Genomic DNA, 19,494 nt, shown 5'->3' on the forward strand with positions numbered 1-19,494 from the left:
AAATGATGCAGAGTGAAGCACACATTGAGAGTTCCACAGAGACGGATGTGAATCTCCACATGAACCTGATCACTGAATCTCTTCCCGAATCTGCCATAAAATCCAAGCAGATCTCAGCTGAAACAGAAAAGGGCACAGTTCTACAGAATTAAAACTCAAAAATCTGTAGACACTGTGGTTGAAGTAAAAACACAAAATGTTGCAGAAACTCAGCAGGTCAAACAATGTCCTTTATGTAGCAAAAGTAAAAATACATAACTGTGGCCTTCTCTACATCAGGGAGACACGTCACAGATTGGGCAATCACTTGCTCAGCACCTCTACTACGTCTGCCACAGCAGAGACCTCCCAGTAGCCAACAATTTCATTTCTGAATCACTATCCCACACTCATATGTCTGTCCGTGGCCTTGTGTACTACCCCACCCTGACCACCCGCAGAATGGAAGAACAACACCTTATTTTCCATCTGGGCACCCTCCAGCCAGATGACATTAACAGTGACTTCTCTGCATCCTGCTAAACTTGCTTTTCTTTTATTTCCCTTCCCCTTTCCAATCCTCCCCTTGCTTTCCCCTCCACCCTCCCAGCCATCCCTCCTCCCCCCTGATTGCTACTCTCCCCTCCCTCCCTTCTCCACCTATCATCTCCTGCCTTTGCCATTTCCACCCCACCCCCTAACCTTTTTGTTCAAATTATTACGGAATAAGTTAATACAATTATGGAATAACATATATCTTAAGGTGTAAGGTTAGGTTGTGGGTGTTTAGGTATTAGTTTGGGTACACTTCACAGACATCTCAATAACATTTCACAAAAGACATCTCATTTGAAATGTAAAAGTTATGCCTAAGCATAGACTTCATGTTTGCCAGTGTCTTTACAGAAACCATGATGAGTGCCTATGAAGACTTCACAAGTAGTTGTTAATGGGTCTGATGTGGTAGAAGTGAAATAGACCATTGTCTTTAAAGGAACAGATGTCCAGGCTCAGAAACTGATTAATCATTTATTGCTAAACTGGTGCCAGCTGGAAGGTTGCTATTCTAAGAGGGGTCATGTGGTTTTGCAAATAGAGAGAGAGAGAGAGTTTTACTGTAGTCGGTTCGTGGTGAAGGCTGAAAAATTGGGAGACTTGGTAAAGGTCCCATTTGAAGATGGGTTTTGAGTTCTGAATTCAGCCCATTCTTATCCCTTGTAGTCAATTATAAGAGGATGGGGCTGGTTAATGTATTTCTCCGGAAATAGGGGGAAAAGAAGAACTCTTTGTGGTAACCATATATAACCAGAAAACCATTACAACAATTTACAGTACGGAAAACAGGTCATATCTAGTCCGCACCAATTTACATGAAACTCCATTAGTTCCACCTACCCATTCCCATGACCCTCCAACCCCCTATCAACCAGGTACTCATCTAACCTCCTCTTAAATGACAGAATTAATCCTGCCGCAACTACCTCCTCCGGTAGATCCTTCCACCCAGCCACCACTCTCTGAGTGAGGAAGCATCCTCTTATATTACTCCTAACATTTTTCCCCCCAATCCTTAACTTATGACCCCTTGTGCCAATCTGCCCTCAGTAGATTCGCATCTATTCTATCTATTCCCTTCATAATTTTAAACACCTCCATCAAATCCCCTCTCAACCTTCTACACTCCATTGAATAAAGTCCCAGTCTACTCAATATTTCTCCGTATTCAAAATACTGCAACCCGGGCAACATTTTCGTAAACCTTCTTTGCACCCTCTCTAACTTATTTATATCCTTCCTATAATTTGGAGACCAGAATTGCACACAATACTCCAAACTTGGCCTCACCAATGCCTTAAACAGTCTCAACAGCACCTCCCAGCTCCTATATTCTATGCTATGATTTATAAAGGCCAGGATACCAAAACCCTTCTTGGGAATCCACATTCGAGGAATGCTGAACCGTTATTCCAAGATCCCTCTGTTCCTCAGCATTTCTCAATCCCCTCCCCTTCACTGCATACGTCATATTTTGGTTATTCCTCCCAAAATGAAGCACCTCACACTTATCTACATTAAACTCCATCGGCCACCTTTCAGCCCACTTTTCCTTCTGCAGTCCATAAAAACCCTCTTCACTGTCCACAACTCCCCCTATTTTTGCATCATCCACATATTTGCTCACCCAATTTACCACCCTGACATCCAAATCATTAATATAAATGACGAACAACAAAGGACCCAACTCCAATCCCTGGAACCTGGAAGAAGAGGTTATCTTTTGGAAAAACTCATGAGGGGGCAAGTTTCTTTGGCAAGACACTGAAGTGGCTGATTGAAGGAAATCAGTTTGTGTGTGTCCAATGAACAATGAATATCTCTCACTGAAACCACAAAGATCTTCCTGAGCAGTAACAATTTAAGTTAAAGCACCAGTGCCTGGTGAAGACTATAAATGTTAAATTCTGTGCACAGTATGAAAATTACCTGATACCAGTGAAGTATGAGAAGAGAAAAGTGAATGATTGGACAGTGAAGCAAAGAACTTTCCTGAACATATGCACATTATATACATGTGTGCTTAGAATTAACTTAATACAAACAAGTTAAATATTGACTTTATGTATGAAGAGAATTAAAAGTATTTTTGTTTCGTAACCATTGTCTTGGTGTATTTCTGTGGTTGCTGGTTCTTTGAGTACTCTGAGCTTGTAACAGGATGCCTGCCAACACTCTTTCATACCTTGATGTCAAGTCCCAAACGTTGGTTCTGTATCTTTACCTTTGCTACATAAAGGACCCTGTTTAACCTGCTGAGTTTCTCCAGCATTTTGTGTTTTTACAGTTCTACAGAAGGTCATCAAGAATCTAAATGCAGGATGGCCTGAAGGTGAATGTCATCAGAGCTGAGCTGAGTATTGTCAATGAGCTTCTACTCAGACGGAGCAGAATTATCATTCCCCAATCACTGTGACAAGAGATGTTGAAAAGGGTGCACGAAAAATGCAAGAGGAGGGCCAGAACTGCTGTTTATTGGCCAAGGATAAATGCTGACCTTGGCAGGATGGTTTCAATCTGATTGAAACATCACACAAAGCAGGCAAAGGAACCCATTACCTACCAGCAGAACCAAGGCAGAAAGTTGGGACTGATCTGTTCCACATGGGTGGAAAAAATGACTTGTTGGTTATTCACTATCTATCGAACTATCCAGAGAGGAGGAGTCACGTGAGGGAGTAGTGGCCGGTCAGGGAATTCCAGCCCTCTCCCGAAAAGTTTAAAAAAAACACACAAAGCACAATGGTTCAAGATTGAAATTTATAATAAAGTAAAAATAAAGGTGAGAAGAAAATGGCAGCGAAGAGAGAAAAGTCGAAAACAACGGGAAGAAAAGAGGAAGAAAGAATGTCGGAAGAAGAAGGTGAAGGCCTTACCTGTCCGAAGAGGCCCGCCGCGGAGAGAGAAGTTCGCTCCCGCAGGTCAGTGGAAGTCCCGGGCTCGGGACTACAAAAATGGCTCGCGGAGCCGAGTAAAAGTGCGCAACCGCGCATGAAAAAAAACACACTGACGGGAGGGGGGAACAGCTGCGGAGTCGATCTCCACAGCTGAGAGAGACACCTGCAGCACAGCAGCAGGTGCAGAACACAGACAATAACGACAACAAGAAAGAAGAGGGTCAAAAGAAAACAAGGAAACAACAGATGGTCAACCCAGAGGAAGAAGAAGAAGAAGAACAGAAAGAAATGGAAGAAGAAGAGAAAGGCAAGACAATGGATGTATCTTTTTTTAAAGAATATATGGAATCAGTGAAAGAATGGCAATTACAAGAATTTAATGAGATAAAAAGAAGAATTAAGAATGCAGAAGAAAAAATGAATAAAATGGAAATGGCCATGTCAGAATTGGCAAAAAGAGTTGAAAATATTGAAGAATGAGAAATAATCGTAGAAATGGAAGTAGAGGACTTAAAAGAGAAATTAGAAGAATCTAATAAAAAAGTTAAAGAGACACAAGAGCTGTTAGCTCAGAAGATAGATATAATAGAAAACTATAATAGAAGAAATAATATAAAGATAGTGGGCCTTAAGGCAGATGAAGAAGGCAAGAATATGAGAGAATTTATAAAAGATTGGATCCCCAGGGTCCTAGGAAGACCAGAATTACAGGAAGAAATGGAAATAGAGAGGGCACATAGAACTTTAGCCCCAAAACCACAACCGCAGCAAAAACCAAGATCCATTTTAGTAAAATTCTTAAGATATACAACAAGAGAAAATATATTGGAGAAAGCAATGAAGAAAGTAAGAGAAGACAAAAAGGCACTGGAATATAAAGGTCAAAAAAAATTTTTCTATCCAGACATAAGTTTTGAACTCCTGAAGAAGAGGAAGGAGTTCAATATAGCAAAAATGATCTTATGGATAAAAGAATATAAATTTATGTTAAAGTACCCAGCGGTACTTAAAATAGTTATTCCAGGGCAACAAAACAGACTATTCTCGGATCCAGAGGAAGCACGAAAATTTGCAGAACAACTACAAAACAAGCAGAGAGATGAAGACATGTAATGAGAGTAAAAATGACCATGAACTATATGTATGTGTGTATATATATAGTGTGTATACATGAATGTATCCGTATTTAGAGGAAAATATATAGAGTATAGACAAGAATTAATAAGGGAGGGAAAGGGAATAGAGGGAATAAGGAGGGAATTAAAAGAGTGACCTTTGTTACATATGAAAATTGAAATCTATTCTGGGGGGGGCTGGGTGGGGAGGAGTTATGGTCACTGCAAAATCAGTTGACATTTGCGAGTGAATTCGCAAATCCAAATGGAGAGGGGAGATGTGGTTGCCCGACAAGGGATAAAGGGCAACTCAGGAGGGGGAGGGGAGAATGGGGTTAAAGAAGTTTTAATTAGGAGAATAAGGAAAATGTTTGGTGTTTTAGAAATGTTGTCTTATAAAGTGTTCAAAACAAGAAAGCAGAAATGGATAAGAAGGAAAGGTGATGATGGAGAAACGGAAAGGAAAGATAAACAAAGTATGAAATGGCTACGTTGAACTATATGACTTTAAATATTAATAGAATACATAACCAAATTAAAAGGAAGAAACTGCTAAATTTACTGAAAAAAGAAAAAATTGATATAGCATTTGTGCAAGAAACACATTTAACTGAATTGGAGCACAAGAAATTAAAGAGGGTTTGGGTAGGACATGTAACAGCAGCTTCATATAATTCAAAAGCTAGAGGAGTAGCTATATTAATTAGTAAAAATGTGCCAATTAAAATAAAAGAGGAAATAATAGATCCAGCAGGGAGATATGTAATGATAAAATGTCAGATATATTCAGAGTTTTGGAATCTACTCAATGTATATTCACCTAACGAAGAAGATCAAAAGTTTATGCAAGATATTTTTTTGAAGATAGCAGATACGCAAGGGAACATATTAATAGGAGGGGATTTCAACCTGAATTTGGATTCAAATATGGACAAAACTGGGAAAAAAATTAACAGAAAGAACAAAATAACCAAATTTTTAATTAAATCGATGAAAGAAATGAAACTTTTGGATATATGGAGGAAACAACACCCAAATGAAAAGGAATATTCATATTACTCGGCTAGACATAAAACATTCTCAAGAATAGACCTATTTTTGTTATCAGCTCGTGTGCAAGATAGAGTAAGAAAAACAGAATATAAAGCTAGAATATTATCGGACCATTCACCCTTGATTTTAACAATAGAGTTAGAGGACATCCCTCCAAGAATGTATAGATGGAGATTAAACTCCATACTACTTAAAAGGCAGGATTTTAGAGAATTCATTGAAAGACAAATTAAAATGTATTTTGAAATAAATACGGAATCAGTGAAAGATAAGTTTATATTATGGGATGCAATGAAAGCGTTCATTAGAGGGCAAATAATAAGTTATGTAACCAAGATGAAGAAGGACTATAATCAGGAAACAGAGCAGTTGGAAAGGGAAATAGTAAATATAGAAAAAGAATTAGCAATGAAGGAAGATACAACTAAAAGAAGAGAATTGGCAGATAAAAAAATAAAATATGAAACACTACAAACATATAAGGTGGAGAAGAATATAATGAAGACAAAACAGAAATATTATGAACTAGGAGAAAAAACGGACAAAATTCTAGCATGGCAGCTTAAGACAGAACAAGCTAAGAAAATGGTATTGGCATCAAGGAAAAAAGACAAACAAATCACATATAATCCAAAGGAGATTAATGAAAACTTCAGAGAATTCTACGAACAATTATACCAAACTGAAAACGAAGGGAAAGAAGGGAAAATAGATGAATTTTTAACTAAAATTGAACTACCAAAATTACAAATAGAGGAACAAAATAAATTAACAGAACCATTTGAAATAGTAGAAATACAAGAGATAATAAAAAAAATTACCAAATAATAAAACACCAGGAGAGGATGGATTCCCAATAGAATTCTATAAAACATTTAAAGATTTATTAATTCATCCCCTCCTGGAAGTAATCAACCAGATTGATAAAACACAAAGCTTACCAGATTTATGTAAAACAGCAATAATTACAGTAATACTAAAGCAAGGGAAAGATCCACTCGCACCAGCGTCATATAGACCAATATCATTACTTAACACAGATTATAAGATAATAGCTAAACTATTAGCAAACAGATTAGCAGAGTATGTACCTAAAATGGTAAATCTAGACCAAACTGGATTTATTAAAAAAAGACGCACAACAGACAATATTTGTAAATTTATTAACTTAATTCATGCAGTAGAAGGGAGTAAAGCGCCAACAGTAGCAGTTTCTTTAGACGCAGAGAAGGCCTTTGACAGAGTAGAATGGAATTATTTATTCAAAGTATTACAAAAATTCAGTTTACCAGAGAAGTATATTAATTGGATTAAAGCATTATATAAGGGGCCATTGGCGAAAGTGACAGTAAATGGATATATATCAAAGCAATTTAACTTAAGCAGGTCAACACGGCAGGGATGCCCATTATCACCCTTATTGTTCGCGTTAGCTATAGAACCACTAGCAGAATTGATAAGAACAGAAAATAATATAAAAGGGATAAAAATAAAAGACAAGGAATATAAAATCAGTTTATTTGCGGATGATGTTATAGTATACTTAACAGAACCAGAACTATCAATAAAAGAATTATATAAGAAATTGAAGGAATATGGAGAAGTGTTGGGTTACAAGATTAACGTAAATAAAAATGAAGCAATGCCAATGAATAATGCGGATTTCTCAAAATTTAAGAAGGAATCACCATTCAGATGGCAAATGCAAGCAATAAGATACCTAGGTATACAAATAAATAAAAATCTCAATTATTATCCACTAATGAAAAAATTACAGGACGATTTAGAGCATTGGAAAGATTTACCATTAACACTAATAGGAAGGATAAACTATTTCAGGCATTGCCAATACACTTGACAGAGAAATTCTTCAAGGAGTTAAAGAAAATAATAAGGAAATTTTTATGGAAAGGGGGGGAAACCGAGGATAGCACTAGATAAATTAACAGGATGGTATAAACAAGGAGGCTTACAACTGCCAAATTTTAAAAATTATTATAGAGCCGCACAATTACGATACCTATCAGATTTTTATCAAACAAGGGAAAAGCCAAATTGGACTAGATTAGAATTAGATAAAATAGGGGAAAAGATACCTGAACACATATTATATAAATGGGATGAAAAATTGGTACAACGTAGGAGTTCTCCAGTATTACATCATCTACTCAATATTTGGAAAAAGATTCATGTAGAAAGGAATAAAACAAATTACCAATTACCAAAACTAATATTGATGCAAAATAAGTTACTCCCTTTTACAATAGATAACCTTTCCTTTAGAGAGATGGAAGTCTTTTAAAGATCAGATTTTGAGAGTGCAAAAGCCTTATGTTCCTGTTAGGTTAAAAGGAGGGGCAAAAGGTTTGAGAGAGCCGTGGTTTTAAAGGAATATTGGAAACTTGGTTCGAAGAGAAAGGGAGGCGTACATTAGATATAAGAAGCATGGAGTTAAGGAGATGTTTGAAAGATACATTGAATGTAAGAGGAATCTTAAGAGAGGAATTAGGAAAGCTAAAAGAAGGTACGAGAAAACTATGGCAAGCAGGGTGAAAACTAATCCAAAAGAGTTCTACAAATATGTTAATGGTAAGAGGAAAGCTAGAGACAAAATTGGTCCCTTAGAAAATCAGAGCGGAAAACTGTGTGTGGAGCCTAGAGAAATGGGGGAGATATTGAACAGTTTCTTTTCTTTGGTATTCACTAAGGAGAAGAATATTGGCAGATGTGAGATAAAAAAAGCAAATTGGTTAAATATGGGGAATATAGAGATTACAAAAGGTGTAGTTTTAAGGCTTTTGAAGAATATAAAGGTGGATAAGTCTCCGGGACCAGACAGGATCTTCCCCAGGACATTGAGAGAGGTGAAGGAGGAAATAGCAGAGGCTCTGGCGGTAATTTTCCAAATGTCATTAGATATGGGGATAGTGCCGGAGGATTGGCGCATTGCGCATGTGGTTCCGTTATTTAAAAAGGGTTCAAGGAGGAAGCCTGGCAACTATCGGCCTGTAAGTTTGACGTCTGTGGTAGGTAACTTAATGGAGAAAATTCTTAGAGATAGTACTTATAAACATCTGGATAGACAGGGTCTGATCAGGAGCACTCAACATGGATTTGTGGGAGGAAGGTCATGTTTGACCAATCTGATTGAATTTTTTGAAGAGGTGACTAGGAATGTGGATGAGGGTAGCGCAGTGGATGTTGTCTATATGGACTTCAGTAAGGCCTTCGATAAGGTACCACATGGAAGGTTAGTTAGGAAGGTGCAGTCTTTAGGTATAAATTTTGAGATAGTCAAATGGATTCAACATTGGCTGAAAGGGAGAGGCCAGAGAGTGGTAGTGGATAATTATCTGTCAGGTTGGAGGCCGGTGACCAGTGGTGTGCCTCAAGGATCTGTATTGGGCCCATAGTTGTTCGTTATATACATTAATGATCTAGATGATGGGGTGGTGAATTGGATTAGTAAATATGCAGACGATACTAAGATAGGTGGAATAGTGGATAATGAAGAAGGTTTTCAAGGATTGCAGAGGGATTTGGGCTGCTTAGAAAAGTGGGCTGAAAAATGGCAGATGGAATTTAATGCTGATAAGTGTGAGGTGCTTCATTTTGGTAAGAAGAATCAGAATAGGACATACGTGGTAAATGGGAGAGCATTGATGAATACAGAAGACCAGAAAGATTTAGGAGTAACGGTACATTGTTCCCTGAAGGTAGAAACTCATTTGAATAGGGTGGTGAAGAAGGCTTTTAGTATGCTGGCCTTTATCAATCATTACATGGAATATAGGAGTTGGGAGGTGATGTTGAGATTGTATAAGACGTTGGTGCGGCCTAATTTGGAGTTCTGTGTGCAGTTCTGGTCGCCTAATTATAGGAAGGATATAAACAGAGTGGAGAGAGTGCAGAGAAGGTTTACCAGAATGTTACCTGGGTTTAAGCATCTAGAGTATAGGGAGAGATTGGACAGATTAGGTCTTTATTCTTTGGAGCGTAGAAGGTTGAGAGGGGATTTGATAGAAGTATTTAAGATTATGAAAGGGATAGACAGAGTGGATGTGGATAGACTATTTCCGTTAAGAGGAGGAAAGATTAAAACAAGAGGACATGAGTTAAGAATTAAGGGGCAGAGGTTTAGAGGTAACATGAGGGGGAACTTCTTTACTCAGAGAGTGGTAGCCGTGTGGAATGATCTTCCGGGAGAAATAGTGGCGGCGGAGACAATTGTATTATTTAAGAAAAGGTTGGACAGGTATATGGATGAGAAGAAGATGGAGGGTTATGGGCATTGTGCAGGGAGGTGGGACTAGAAAGAGGTGTTTGGTTCGGTGCGGACTAGAAGGGCCTAATGGCCTGTTTCCGTACTGTAATTGTTATGTTATGTTAGAATGGGAGAAAAAAGGGATCAAAAGAATAGAAAATTGTTTTTCAGGAAATAGATTATTATCCTTTGAACAAATGAAAGATAAATACAATATAACTCAAGATACAGTGCTGGCATATTACCAACTGAGATCCTACTTGAAGGACAAATTAGGAAGCAGTCTGAGGTTACCAGAGGGAAGTAACTTTGAATATGTGATTACAGATACAATGACAATCAAAAGATTTATAACAAATATGTATATTAAACTGCAAGAAAAGGAGAATGAGGAAACAAATGGTAAAACTGAACAAAAATGGGAACAAGATTTAAATATAAAGATAAAAAAGGAAACATGGGAGAAGTTATGTTCTGGAACGATGAGAAATACAATAAATATGTGGTTACGTATGATACAATATAACTGGATACACAGGCTATACATTACACCTCAAAAGTTAAATAAATGGGACCCAACAGTATCTGACAGATGTTTTCGTTGTAAAAAAGAAATGGGAACAACAATTCATGCAATCTGGACGTGTGAGAAAGTAGAAAAATTTTGGGAAGATCTAAACCAAATATTAAATAAAATTACAGAAAACAATATACCAAAAAATCCAGAGATCTTCCTCCTAAGTAACATAAAAAACAAAGAATTTGGACTCGATTTGGATGGTGCACAAAAAAGATTTGTTAAGATAGCTCTAGCCGTAGCAAAAAAATGTATTATGTCAACCTGGAAATTGGAAGATAATTTGAAAATACAACAATGGTATATAGAAATGAATAAATGTATTCCATTAGAAAAAATAACATATAGTTTAAGAAATAATATTGAAATATTTGAACAAATATGGGAGCCTTACATGAAACACAATAGAGAAAACCTACCGGGGACATTCACTACCTAAATTAACGAAAGGAGAAGGAAATGAAAAGAATTGACTCAGTAGAATTTCTTGTTTATTTTTATTGAATGACAACATTGTTTGACTTGTTTAAAGTATCTTAGATTTTGTACTTTAAATGGATGGGGGGGGGAGGTAGGGAGGGTGGGATGGGAGGAGGGAGGGGGAGAAAATGGCACTGTATATATTTGAAAAGGAAAATGTATGTATCATGGTCAATGTGGTTTATGGTGTGAAAAATAAAAAATGTAATAGAAAAAAAAACCTATCCAGAGATTGTGCTGCTTCCCAACATGTCTGCTGCTTGAGTGATCAAATGTAAGAAATCGATTTTTGCAAGACATGGAATTCCTCAAGTTGTCAACAGTGACAATGGACCATGCTATAGTTGTGGAGAATTCCAGAACTTGGAAGAAGGATAACTTTCAACATGACTTCAAGTCCTCTGCATCCACAGTCAAATGGTAAAGCAGAGAAAGGAGTTCACATCATCAAACAGTTGCTCAAGAAAGCACTAGACAGTGACGCAGATCCGTATCTCGCTCTACTGAGTTACAGGCTTTGCCATTTTAACATGACATGTCACCCACTGAGCTTCTGATGGGACAGAGACTACACACCACACTTCCCTACTCTGCAGACCCAAAAAAGAATGGAGATGTCAAAAATGTGGACCGGAAACAAAAGCATTTGCAATGAAGACAAAAAGCAAACTATGGCCAGTCAGCAAGAAGTTTAAGGCCACTGGCACGACATGACACAGTGAGACTCAGAGATTCCAATACTTGGGACAAAAAGGCCACTGGCACAACATGACACAGTGAGACTCAGAGATTCCAATACTTGGGACAAAAAGGCCACTGTTCTGAGGAAGTCAATCCAAGATCCTACACAGTCAGACAGAAGATGGTCAAATACAGAGGAGGAATCAAAAGAGCCTGCTGAAAATGCAAGAGATACTGTGGGAACAGACAAATGCAGAGGATCCAGCCTGCACAGAAACAGAGGAAACACCACCAGTGCTGGACAGTAGTGGAGCAGCGGAGCCGACACAAGCAACTGTGTTAAGAAGATCCACACACGTTATTGAAGCTCCTGGCAGACTGAATCTCTAAAAGAAAAAGAAATGTGCACTTAAAAGCTTGTGTTGCTCTTTTTGTGGATAGTGAGGAAGGTTTTCATGGACTGCAGAAGGATTTGGACTGCTGAGAAGAGTGGGCTGAAAGGTGGCAGATGGGGTTTAATGAGGATAAGTGTGAAATGCTTCATTTTGGGAGGAATAACCAAAACAGGACACATGCAGTGAAGGGGAGGGGATTGAGGAATGCAGAGGAACAGAGTATTGGAGTAACGGTTCATCGTTCCTTGAAAGTGGATTCACATATAGATAGGGTGGTGAAGAAGGCTTTTGATATGCTGTTCTTTATAAATCATAGCATAGAATATAGGAGCTGGGAGGTGATGTTGAGACAGTTCAAGGTATTGGTCAGGCCAAGTTTGGAATATTCTGTGCAATTCTGGTCTCCAAATTATAGGAAGGATATCAATAAGGTGGAGAGGGTGCAGAGAAGATTTACTAAAATGTGCCTATATTGCAGTATATAGAAAACGGAGAAAGATTGGGTAGATTGGGTCTTTATTCATTGGAATATAGAAGATTGAGGGGGGATTTGATAGAGGTATATAAAATTATAAGGGGGATAGATAGAGTAGATGTGAATAGGCTCTTCCCCTTGAGGGTAGGGGAGATTGGAACAAGGGGTCATAAGTTAAAGATTAGGGGGCAAAACTTTAAAAGTAACATAAGATGAAGCTTCTTCACTCAGAGAGTGGTGGCTGAATGGAATGACCTTCTGGAAGAGGTGGTTGCAGTAAGGTCAATTTTGTCATTTAAGTGGAGGTTGGATGTGATGAGGTTGGAGGGTTATGGACAGAGAGCAGGTAGGTGGAACTAGAGGAGTTCACTTAAATCAGTGCGGACTAGAGGGGCCGAGTTGGCCTGATTCCATACTGTAATTTTTATATGATTTTTATATCTTTTGTATTGAACTTAAAATTGACAGAATACTGTATTAGTGTGTCATGTTGCTAAATTAAATATGTCAAGGAAAGGGGATATAGTGATAGGGTGTTAACACTAGGAGGAGTCAGAGATTAGTTTGTAGCATCTTGGTAATTCAAGTTAGCATGAGGTCTTAGTGCTGTGTGCTTTAGTTAATGAAGAATAGTTGTTTTAAAAGAACCCGTTTCCTTATTGTAATAAAAAAATCATCACACTTACCTTCAGAAACATCCCCTGTTTTAACCTCTTTGGCATTGGTGGCCATGCATCCAGCTGCTGGATCATGAAGGCTGGAATTTCCAGCCTGAATCTCTCCATTCTCGACACTGTTCTGTGCATAACGATCTATAATGGCCATGCACACATCATCATGGCTGTCCATTGTTCCTGGTGTTGGAGCTGCCTGGTTTATATTTTCCGCTGTTGTCTTAATAGTGGAGTAAATAATAACTTCTTTTTCTAACCCCTGTAAAACTGTCAAAGACACAGAAATGTCAGAAAACATGGCAGGAAAATCACAGCTCCGACACGACTCTCTCCCAGGACTGAAACTGTCAATGGGAATATGAGGGAATCCTGGATCAATTATCACAAAATAGGGAGCTTTCCAATGTGGCCTTTGGCCAGGATCATGGGAGATGATGTCGCTGCTCTATTCCCAGCTCCAGGGTTGGGAAGAATAATTCAGGCTGACATTCCAGGTGTAGCACTGTTGGGGAGCCGCACTTTCATCTGAGGATTGCGGATGAGGTATTAAATAGAGACCTTTTCCACCTTTTCAGTGAGATCTAAGGGGTGGTTAGCGTAGCGATTAACGTGATGCTATTACAGCGCCAGTTACCCAGGTTCAAATCCAACGCTGTCTGCAAGAAGTTTGTACATTCTGTGTTGGAGGACCCCCCCCCCCACCAAGCTTGGGATTTGAACCCTGGTCCTGATGGCTGGCGCTGTAACTGCATTGCGCTAGCAGCTATGCTATCCATGTCACCCTAAGTTTGTATGTTCTCCCCGTGACTGCGTGGGTTTCCACTGGGTGCTCCGGTTTCCTCCCACCGTTCAAAAAGTACTGGGGCTGTAGGTCAATTGGGTATGTTACAGAGTCTAGAGGACCCCAAAAACCAGCAGTAATAGATATTCACCACAACACAGGGTTTCTTAAACAAAAGTAGTTTTTAATTATATTTGAACAAGAAAACAGAATTAAACTTTAACTTATTACTTAACCTACTTAACTAATCTACCTAACTACTCAATCCCCTCTCTAACACTAAGCGCAGGTGTGTGTAATGTCAATTTAAGATTAGAAAAGTTCTTTGGATCACAGTCCAATCTCACTAGTTGCAGGCAATTCTTGTTCTGTGCACAGAAGTTAGCATTAACTAAGTTCACCAGGCTTTGGTGCTTAACAGGCAAATGGTTACCACTCAGGAGGTTTCTTCCTGGTTTTCAGAGAGAGATTCCTTTTCCAGGACATCCACAACTGATTGCTTCTCAATCAGTCTTGCTGACAAAACTTGGCCCCTTCAGAGTTCTCCAGATGATCCTCTTTCTTTCAGGTCACCTTTCACACCACCAGCCTTCACCTTTGACCAAAGTTTGCCAGCTTTGTCCTTCTGGAACTGATTTCAGTCTCCTCTCTCTCTGTGTTTCACACCTTCCCTCCCTGAGAGCAAAATTGTTCTCCTCTGCCTGCAAAGATCACATGCTCTCCCAGGCAACCTGCTGTCCATGCTTTGTTGCCTCCTGCAAAAAGCATTCTGCAAAAGTTCTGCAAATATTCCGTTTTGAAATGTGTGAGTGAGAAAGCTGCTCTAACAATTCCTCCCAAACCACCTCTAAATACTCTGTTACAGGTGAACTTGGATGGCACAGACTCATGGGCCAGAAGGGTCTGTTACCATGCTCTATCTCTAATTTTTTAAAAATTTTCATAAGGAAGAATGAGAGGTGCCCAATTGAAATGTACAAAATACTCTTATTGGGTTTGACAATTTAGTAACATGAAGGATATTTTCCATGACTGAGGAGTCTAGAACCAAGGCAAATGTTAGGCAAGTCTTTTGGATGTTAGTCTTCCATCTTACCCACACAACTGAATCAGCCAAGCTCAGAGAGACCATCTTTGGCAAGGCTTGGATGATACTGGAAAAACTCGTTATAAGATTCAAGTCTAATCGCAGCCTTGCTTTTCAAAGAACATTCTCAATGTGAATGAGGTGTTTTGGAAGATTGCCCCATTACCTGGCTCCGCTCCTTCTGATTTCAGATCATTTGCCACATTGGGATCAACAGAGCTTTGACCCTTATGGGAATCTGTCAAATAAAAACCACAAAGGTAAGAAAGTATTTCCAGGGAGATGAACACTGAGGAGTGGATCAGGACCAGGGTTCGAATCCCATGCTGTCTGTATTTCCAGGGAGATGAACACTGAGGGGTGGATCAGGACCAGGGTTTGAATCCCATGCTGTCTGTATTTCCAGGGAGTTGAACACTGAGGGGTGGATCAGGACCAGGGTTCAAATCCCATGCTGTCTGTAAGGACTTTGTATGCTCTCCCTGTGTCTGCGTGGGTTTTCCCCTGGGGCTTCGGTTTCCAGTCACTATTCAAAAATGTACCGGGATGTAGGTTAATTGGGTGTAAATTGGGTGGCACAGACTCATGGGCTGAAATGGCCTGTTACAATGCTGTATGTCTAAAATCCAAAAAGATCTAAGTAACAAAGCTACCAAAGCCCTATACATTCAGAGCAGTGGTTTTCAACCTTTTTTCTTCCCACTCACATCCCACCTTAAGCAATCACTTACTAATCACCGAGCACCGATGTCATAGGGATTACATAAAGTGGAATGTGAGTTTGGGGCACAATTTGAAAACCACTGATTTAGAGCAAGAAATCTTAACTGTTGCAGTCATAATGTCTTGCATTAAAGTTCTACGTAATATTTGTCTTCACCTGCATGTCAGTTTATCTTGACTTGTGCACAAAGATATTTTCAGAGAACAGAGATCATTCCTGCTCATGATGCTGTGCCAACCTTTGTAAACCTACTCCACAACCACCTCACCCTTCCCTACCTCACGCCCAGAGCCCTCCATTTTCTGTCTAAGAGTCTTTCAAAATGTCCCTGTTGTACCAGCCTCTACCACCTGGCAATGCATTCCAGACACCTGCCGCTCTTTGACATGTCCCCAAAACTTTCCTCCACTCACTTTAAACGGATGTGTTCTGGTATTTGCTGTTGTCATCACAGGAAAAAGGTGGTAGCTGTCCATCCTATCTATGCCCTTCATATACCTCTATTATCTATCCTCTCATCCTCAGTTGCTCCGGAGAGAAAAGCCCTAGCCTTTGCTTCACATGACATGTTCTCCAATCCAGGCAACATCCTGGTAAATCTCCTCTGCATCGTCTCTAGAGCATCTACATCTTTCCTGAACAGAACTGAAGACAACCCTCCATGCTTGGTCTAACCAGAGGTTTCTTAGTGTTGCAACATCTAAATTACTCCTGGTGCCATGAACTAGGGAGGATCAGAATGGGAAGATAGCGCAGACAAATGAGCGGTGGATGTGATGGTGCAGGGGGCAGGGTTTCAAAATCTTTGAATCAATAGAACTTTTTTCTGGGGAAAGGGTGGCCTGTACAAGTGGGACAGGTTGCACATGAACTTGAGGGGAGCTAATATCCTGGCAGGGAGGTTTGCTCATGCTGTTTGGGGGGATGGGGGGTGGGAAATGGTTTTAAAACTAGATTAACGGGGAAGTAAGGGGTGGGAACCAAGAGGTGGAGGATGCAGCGATTGGCTCCTGAGCACAGGCAGATGGGGAAAAATTGAAGCCATGGGAAGAGCTGCAATGCCACAAAAACAGAGTTTTAAAAAAAAACAAGTACTGGGCTAAAGGTTTTGTATTTAAATTCATGCAGGAAAATAAATAAAATGGATGACCTTCTCATACAGCTGGAGATTAACAAGTTGTGGTCATCAAAGAGTTGAGGCTAACCCAGTGGTCCTCAACCTTTTTCTTTCCACTCACATCCCACTTTAAGTGATCCCTCTGCCTTGGTGGGATTGCTTAAGGTGGCATGTGGATGAGAAGAAAAAGTTTGGAAACCTCTTTTTTAATCGTCCCTAACATTATGTGGACGGTTTCCAAAGGAAGTGGGCCAATGACAATTTTTCTCAAGCAAAATATTTCAGTAACAATTGGGTCTAGAGCAGTGATTCTCAACCGTCCCTTCCCACTCATATACCACCTAAAGCAATCCCTTACTAATCACAGAGCACTGATGGCAGACGGATTACTTAAAGTGGTATGTAAGTGGAAATAAAAAGGTTGAGAATCACTGCTCTAAGGGTTTTAGGTTCTAAAACTAGATCAAATAGCAAGGGTCTAAAGAGACATCCCTGTCTAGTTCCCCTAAACAGGAGGATGTGTTATTATTAGTAACCACCATAGGTAAGGGAGTACTATAAATCAATTTAATCCATGATATAAAGCCCTTACCAAAATTAAATCTCCTTAATGTTTCAAATAAATAGTTCCACTCCACTCTGTCAAAAGCCTTTTCAGCATCTAGAGAAATTACACATTCAGGAATTAAAACCAAAGGGGAATAAGTAATATTCAATGATCTATGGATGTTAAAATTTGAATAAATCCAGTCTGATCTTTAGATATAACAGAGGGAAGGATATTTTCCAATCAACCAGCCAAAATCTTAGCGAGAACCTTAAAATCTACATTCAGCAAAGAAATTGGCCTAGAGGAAGTACATTCAGCCAGATCTTTATTCTTTTTAGGAATCAATGAAATTGACGCTTTTTTAAAAGTTGGCAGTAAGGTCCTAGAAAAAATGGAATTTTCAAATACTTTAGATAGTTGAAGGGCAAGTAAATTAGTAAATGATTTAAAAAATTCCACCATAAAGCCATCCAGACCAGGAGCCTTGTCAGATTGAAGAGAATAAATAGCTTGGGAAACTTCAAAGTCTGAAATTGAAAGCTTCCAACAAGTTTTGATCTTCCAGTGATATTTTGGGGAAATCCAATTGTTGCAAAAATCTATCCATTGACATAGAATTATCAGGAAATTCAGATTTGTATAGATCTGAACAGAATTCTTGAAACATTTAATTAATTTCAGAATGGTCAAAAGTAAAATTTCCATCCTTCTTGTAATTTGTCTTTTAGATGCCGCTGCCTTCAGTTGACTAGCTAACAGGTTACCTGATTTCTCTCCATGTACATAAAATTGAGATCCCTAAGTCTTCTGCTCCTCCTTTGCTTCAGTCGCATTTGAAAATGGTTCTAAGCATCCCCACTCAATCCTGGGCCACTTTGCTGCTCTTGTTAAACTGAGTGGGGATATGATGGTGTTGGGTGTTCAGAAAGAGTTGAAGAGGATATATCCTTTGATATTCAGATACATATCAATATCTGCCTTAAATACCCCCAATGATCTTGCATCCATAGCAAATTCCAGAGGTTCACCACTCTCTGGTTAAAGAAATTGCTCCACATCTCTGTTTGAAATGGGCGCCCTGCAATCCCGAAGTTGTGCCCTCTTGTCCTCGACTCCCCTCCCATGGAAAGCAACTTTGCCACATCTACTCTATCTAGGCCTTTCAACACTCAAAATGCTTCTGTGAGGTCCCCCGTCCTCCTTCTGAACTCTAAGGAGTATAGTCCAAGAGCCGTCAAATGTTCCTCACATGCTATTCCCTTCATTCCAGGAATCTTTTCTGAACTCTCTCCAATGCCAGCACATCCTTTCTTAAATAAGGACCCCACAACTGTACCCCATTCTCCAAGTGAAGCCTCACCAGTGCCTTGAAAACCCCCAACATCTTTTCCATTCAAATATTTCTTATTTTTTGGAATATACCCTCCTTATTTCTTCCAGAAATTCCAGCCATTGCTCATCTGCTGTCCTCCCTGCTCCTGTGCCTTTCCAATCAACTTTTGCCAGTTCATCTCTTATATCTCTGTAGTTCCCTTTATTCCACTGGTATACGGACACATCTGATTTTAGTTTCTCCCTCCCAAACTGCAGGGTGAATTCTATCGTATTATGATCATTCGCTCCTAAAGGTTCCCTTACCTACAGTTCCCTTATCAACTCTGGTTCATTGTACAATATCCAATCCAGAATGATCCCGGTCAGCTCAACCACATGTAGTTCTAAGAAGCCATCTCATAGGCATTCTACAAATGTTCTCTCTTGAGATCCCATCCAACCTGGTTTCCCCAATCCACTTGCATGTTAAAATATAACTTTGCCCTTCTGACATGCCTTTTCTATTTGCTGTTGAATCCTTCCTGTAATGCAGTAACCAGATTAGACACAGTTGTCCAAGTGTGGCCACAACCAGTTTTTTCAGTGGCAACGAGATTTGGTAACTTTTATACTCAGTTCCTCAGGCAATGAAGGCAAGTATGCTGAATGCCTTCTTTACCACCTTACTAGTTGTGTGGCTGGAGATGGAAGGGTTAAATGTTGGTGGAAAACATGTTTAGATATATATAAAACAACTATTGAGGACAGCTGAGTGT

At 39.3% G+C, this 19,494-nt stretch overlaps 1 protein-coding gene across 2 annotated transcripts in view; it reads right to left on the reverse strand.

Moving 5' to 3' along the window:
* LOC138765294 (uncharacterized) overlaps positions 1 to 19,494 on the reverse strand; it is a 93,182-nt gene that overhangs the window by 17,121 nt on the left and 56,567 nt on the right. For both annotated transcript variants that reach the window (XM_069942345.1, XM_069942340.1), the window contains 2 exons: positions 15,180 to 15,251; positions 13,158 to 13,412 (listed from right to left, as the gene is read on the reverse strand). In XM_069942345.1, the coding sequence (XP_069798446.1) occupies positions 13,158 to 13,412; positions 15,180 to 15,251 (327 nt within the window). The remainder of the gene's footprint in view (positions 1 to 13,157; positions 13,413 to 15,179; positions 15,252 to 19,494) is intronic.

Source organism: Narcine bancroftii, chromosome 1 (genome assembly GCF_036971445.1).
Source record: "Narcine bancroftii isolate sNarBan1 chromosome 1, sNarBan1.hap1, whole genome shotgun sequence".
Classification (NCBI taxonomy): Eukaryota; Metazoa; Chordata; class Chondrichthyes; order Torpediniformes; family Narcinidae; genus Narcine; species Narcine bancroftii.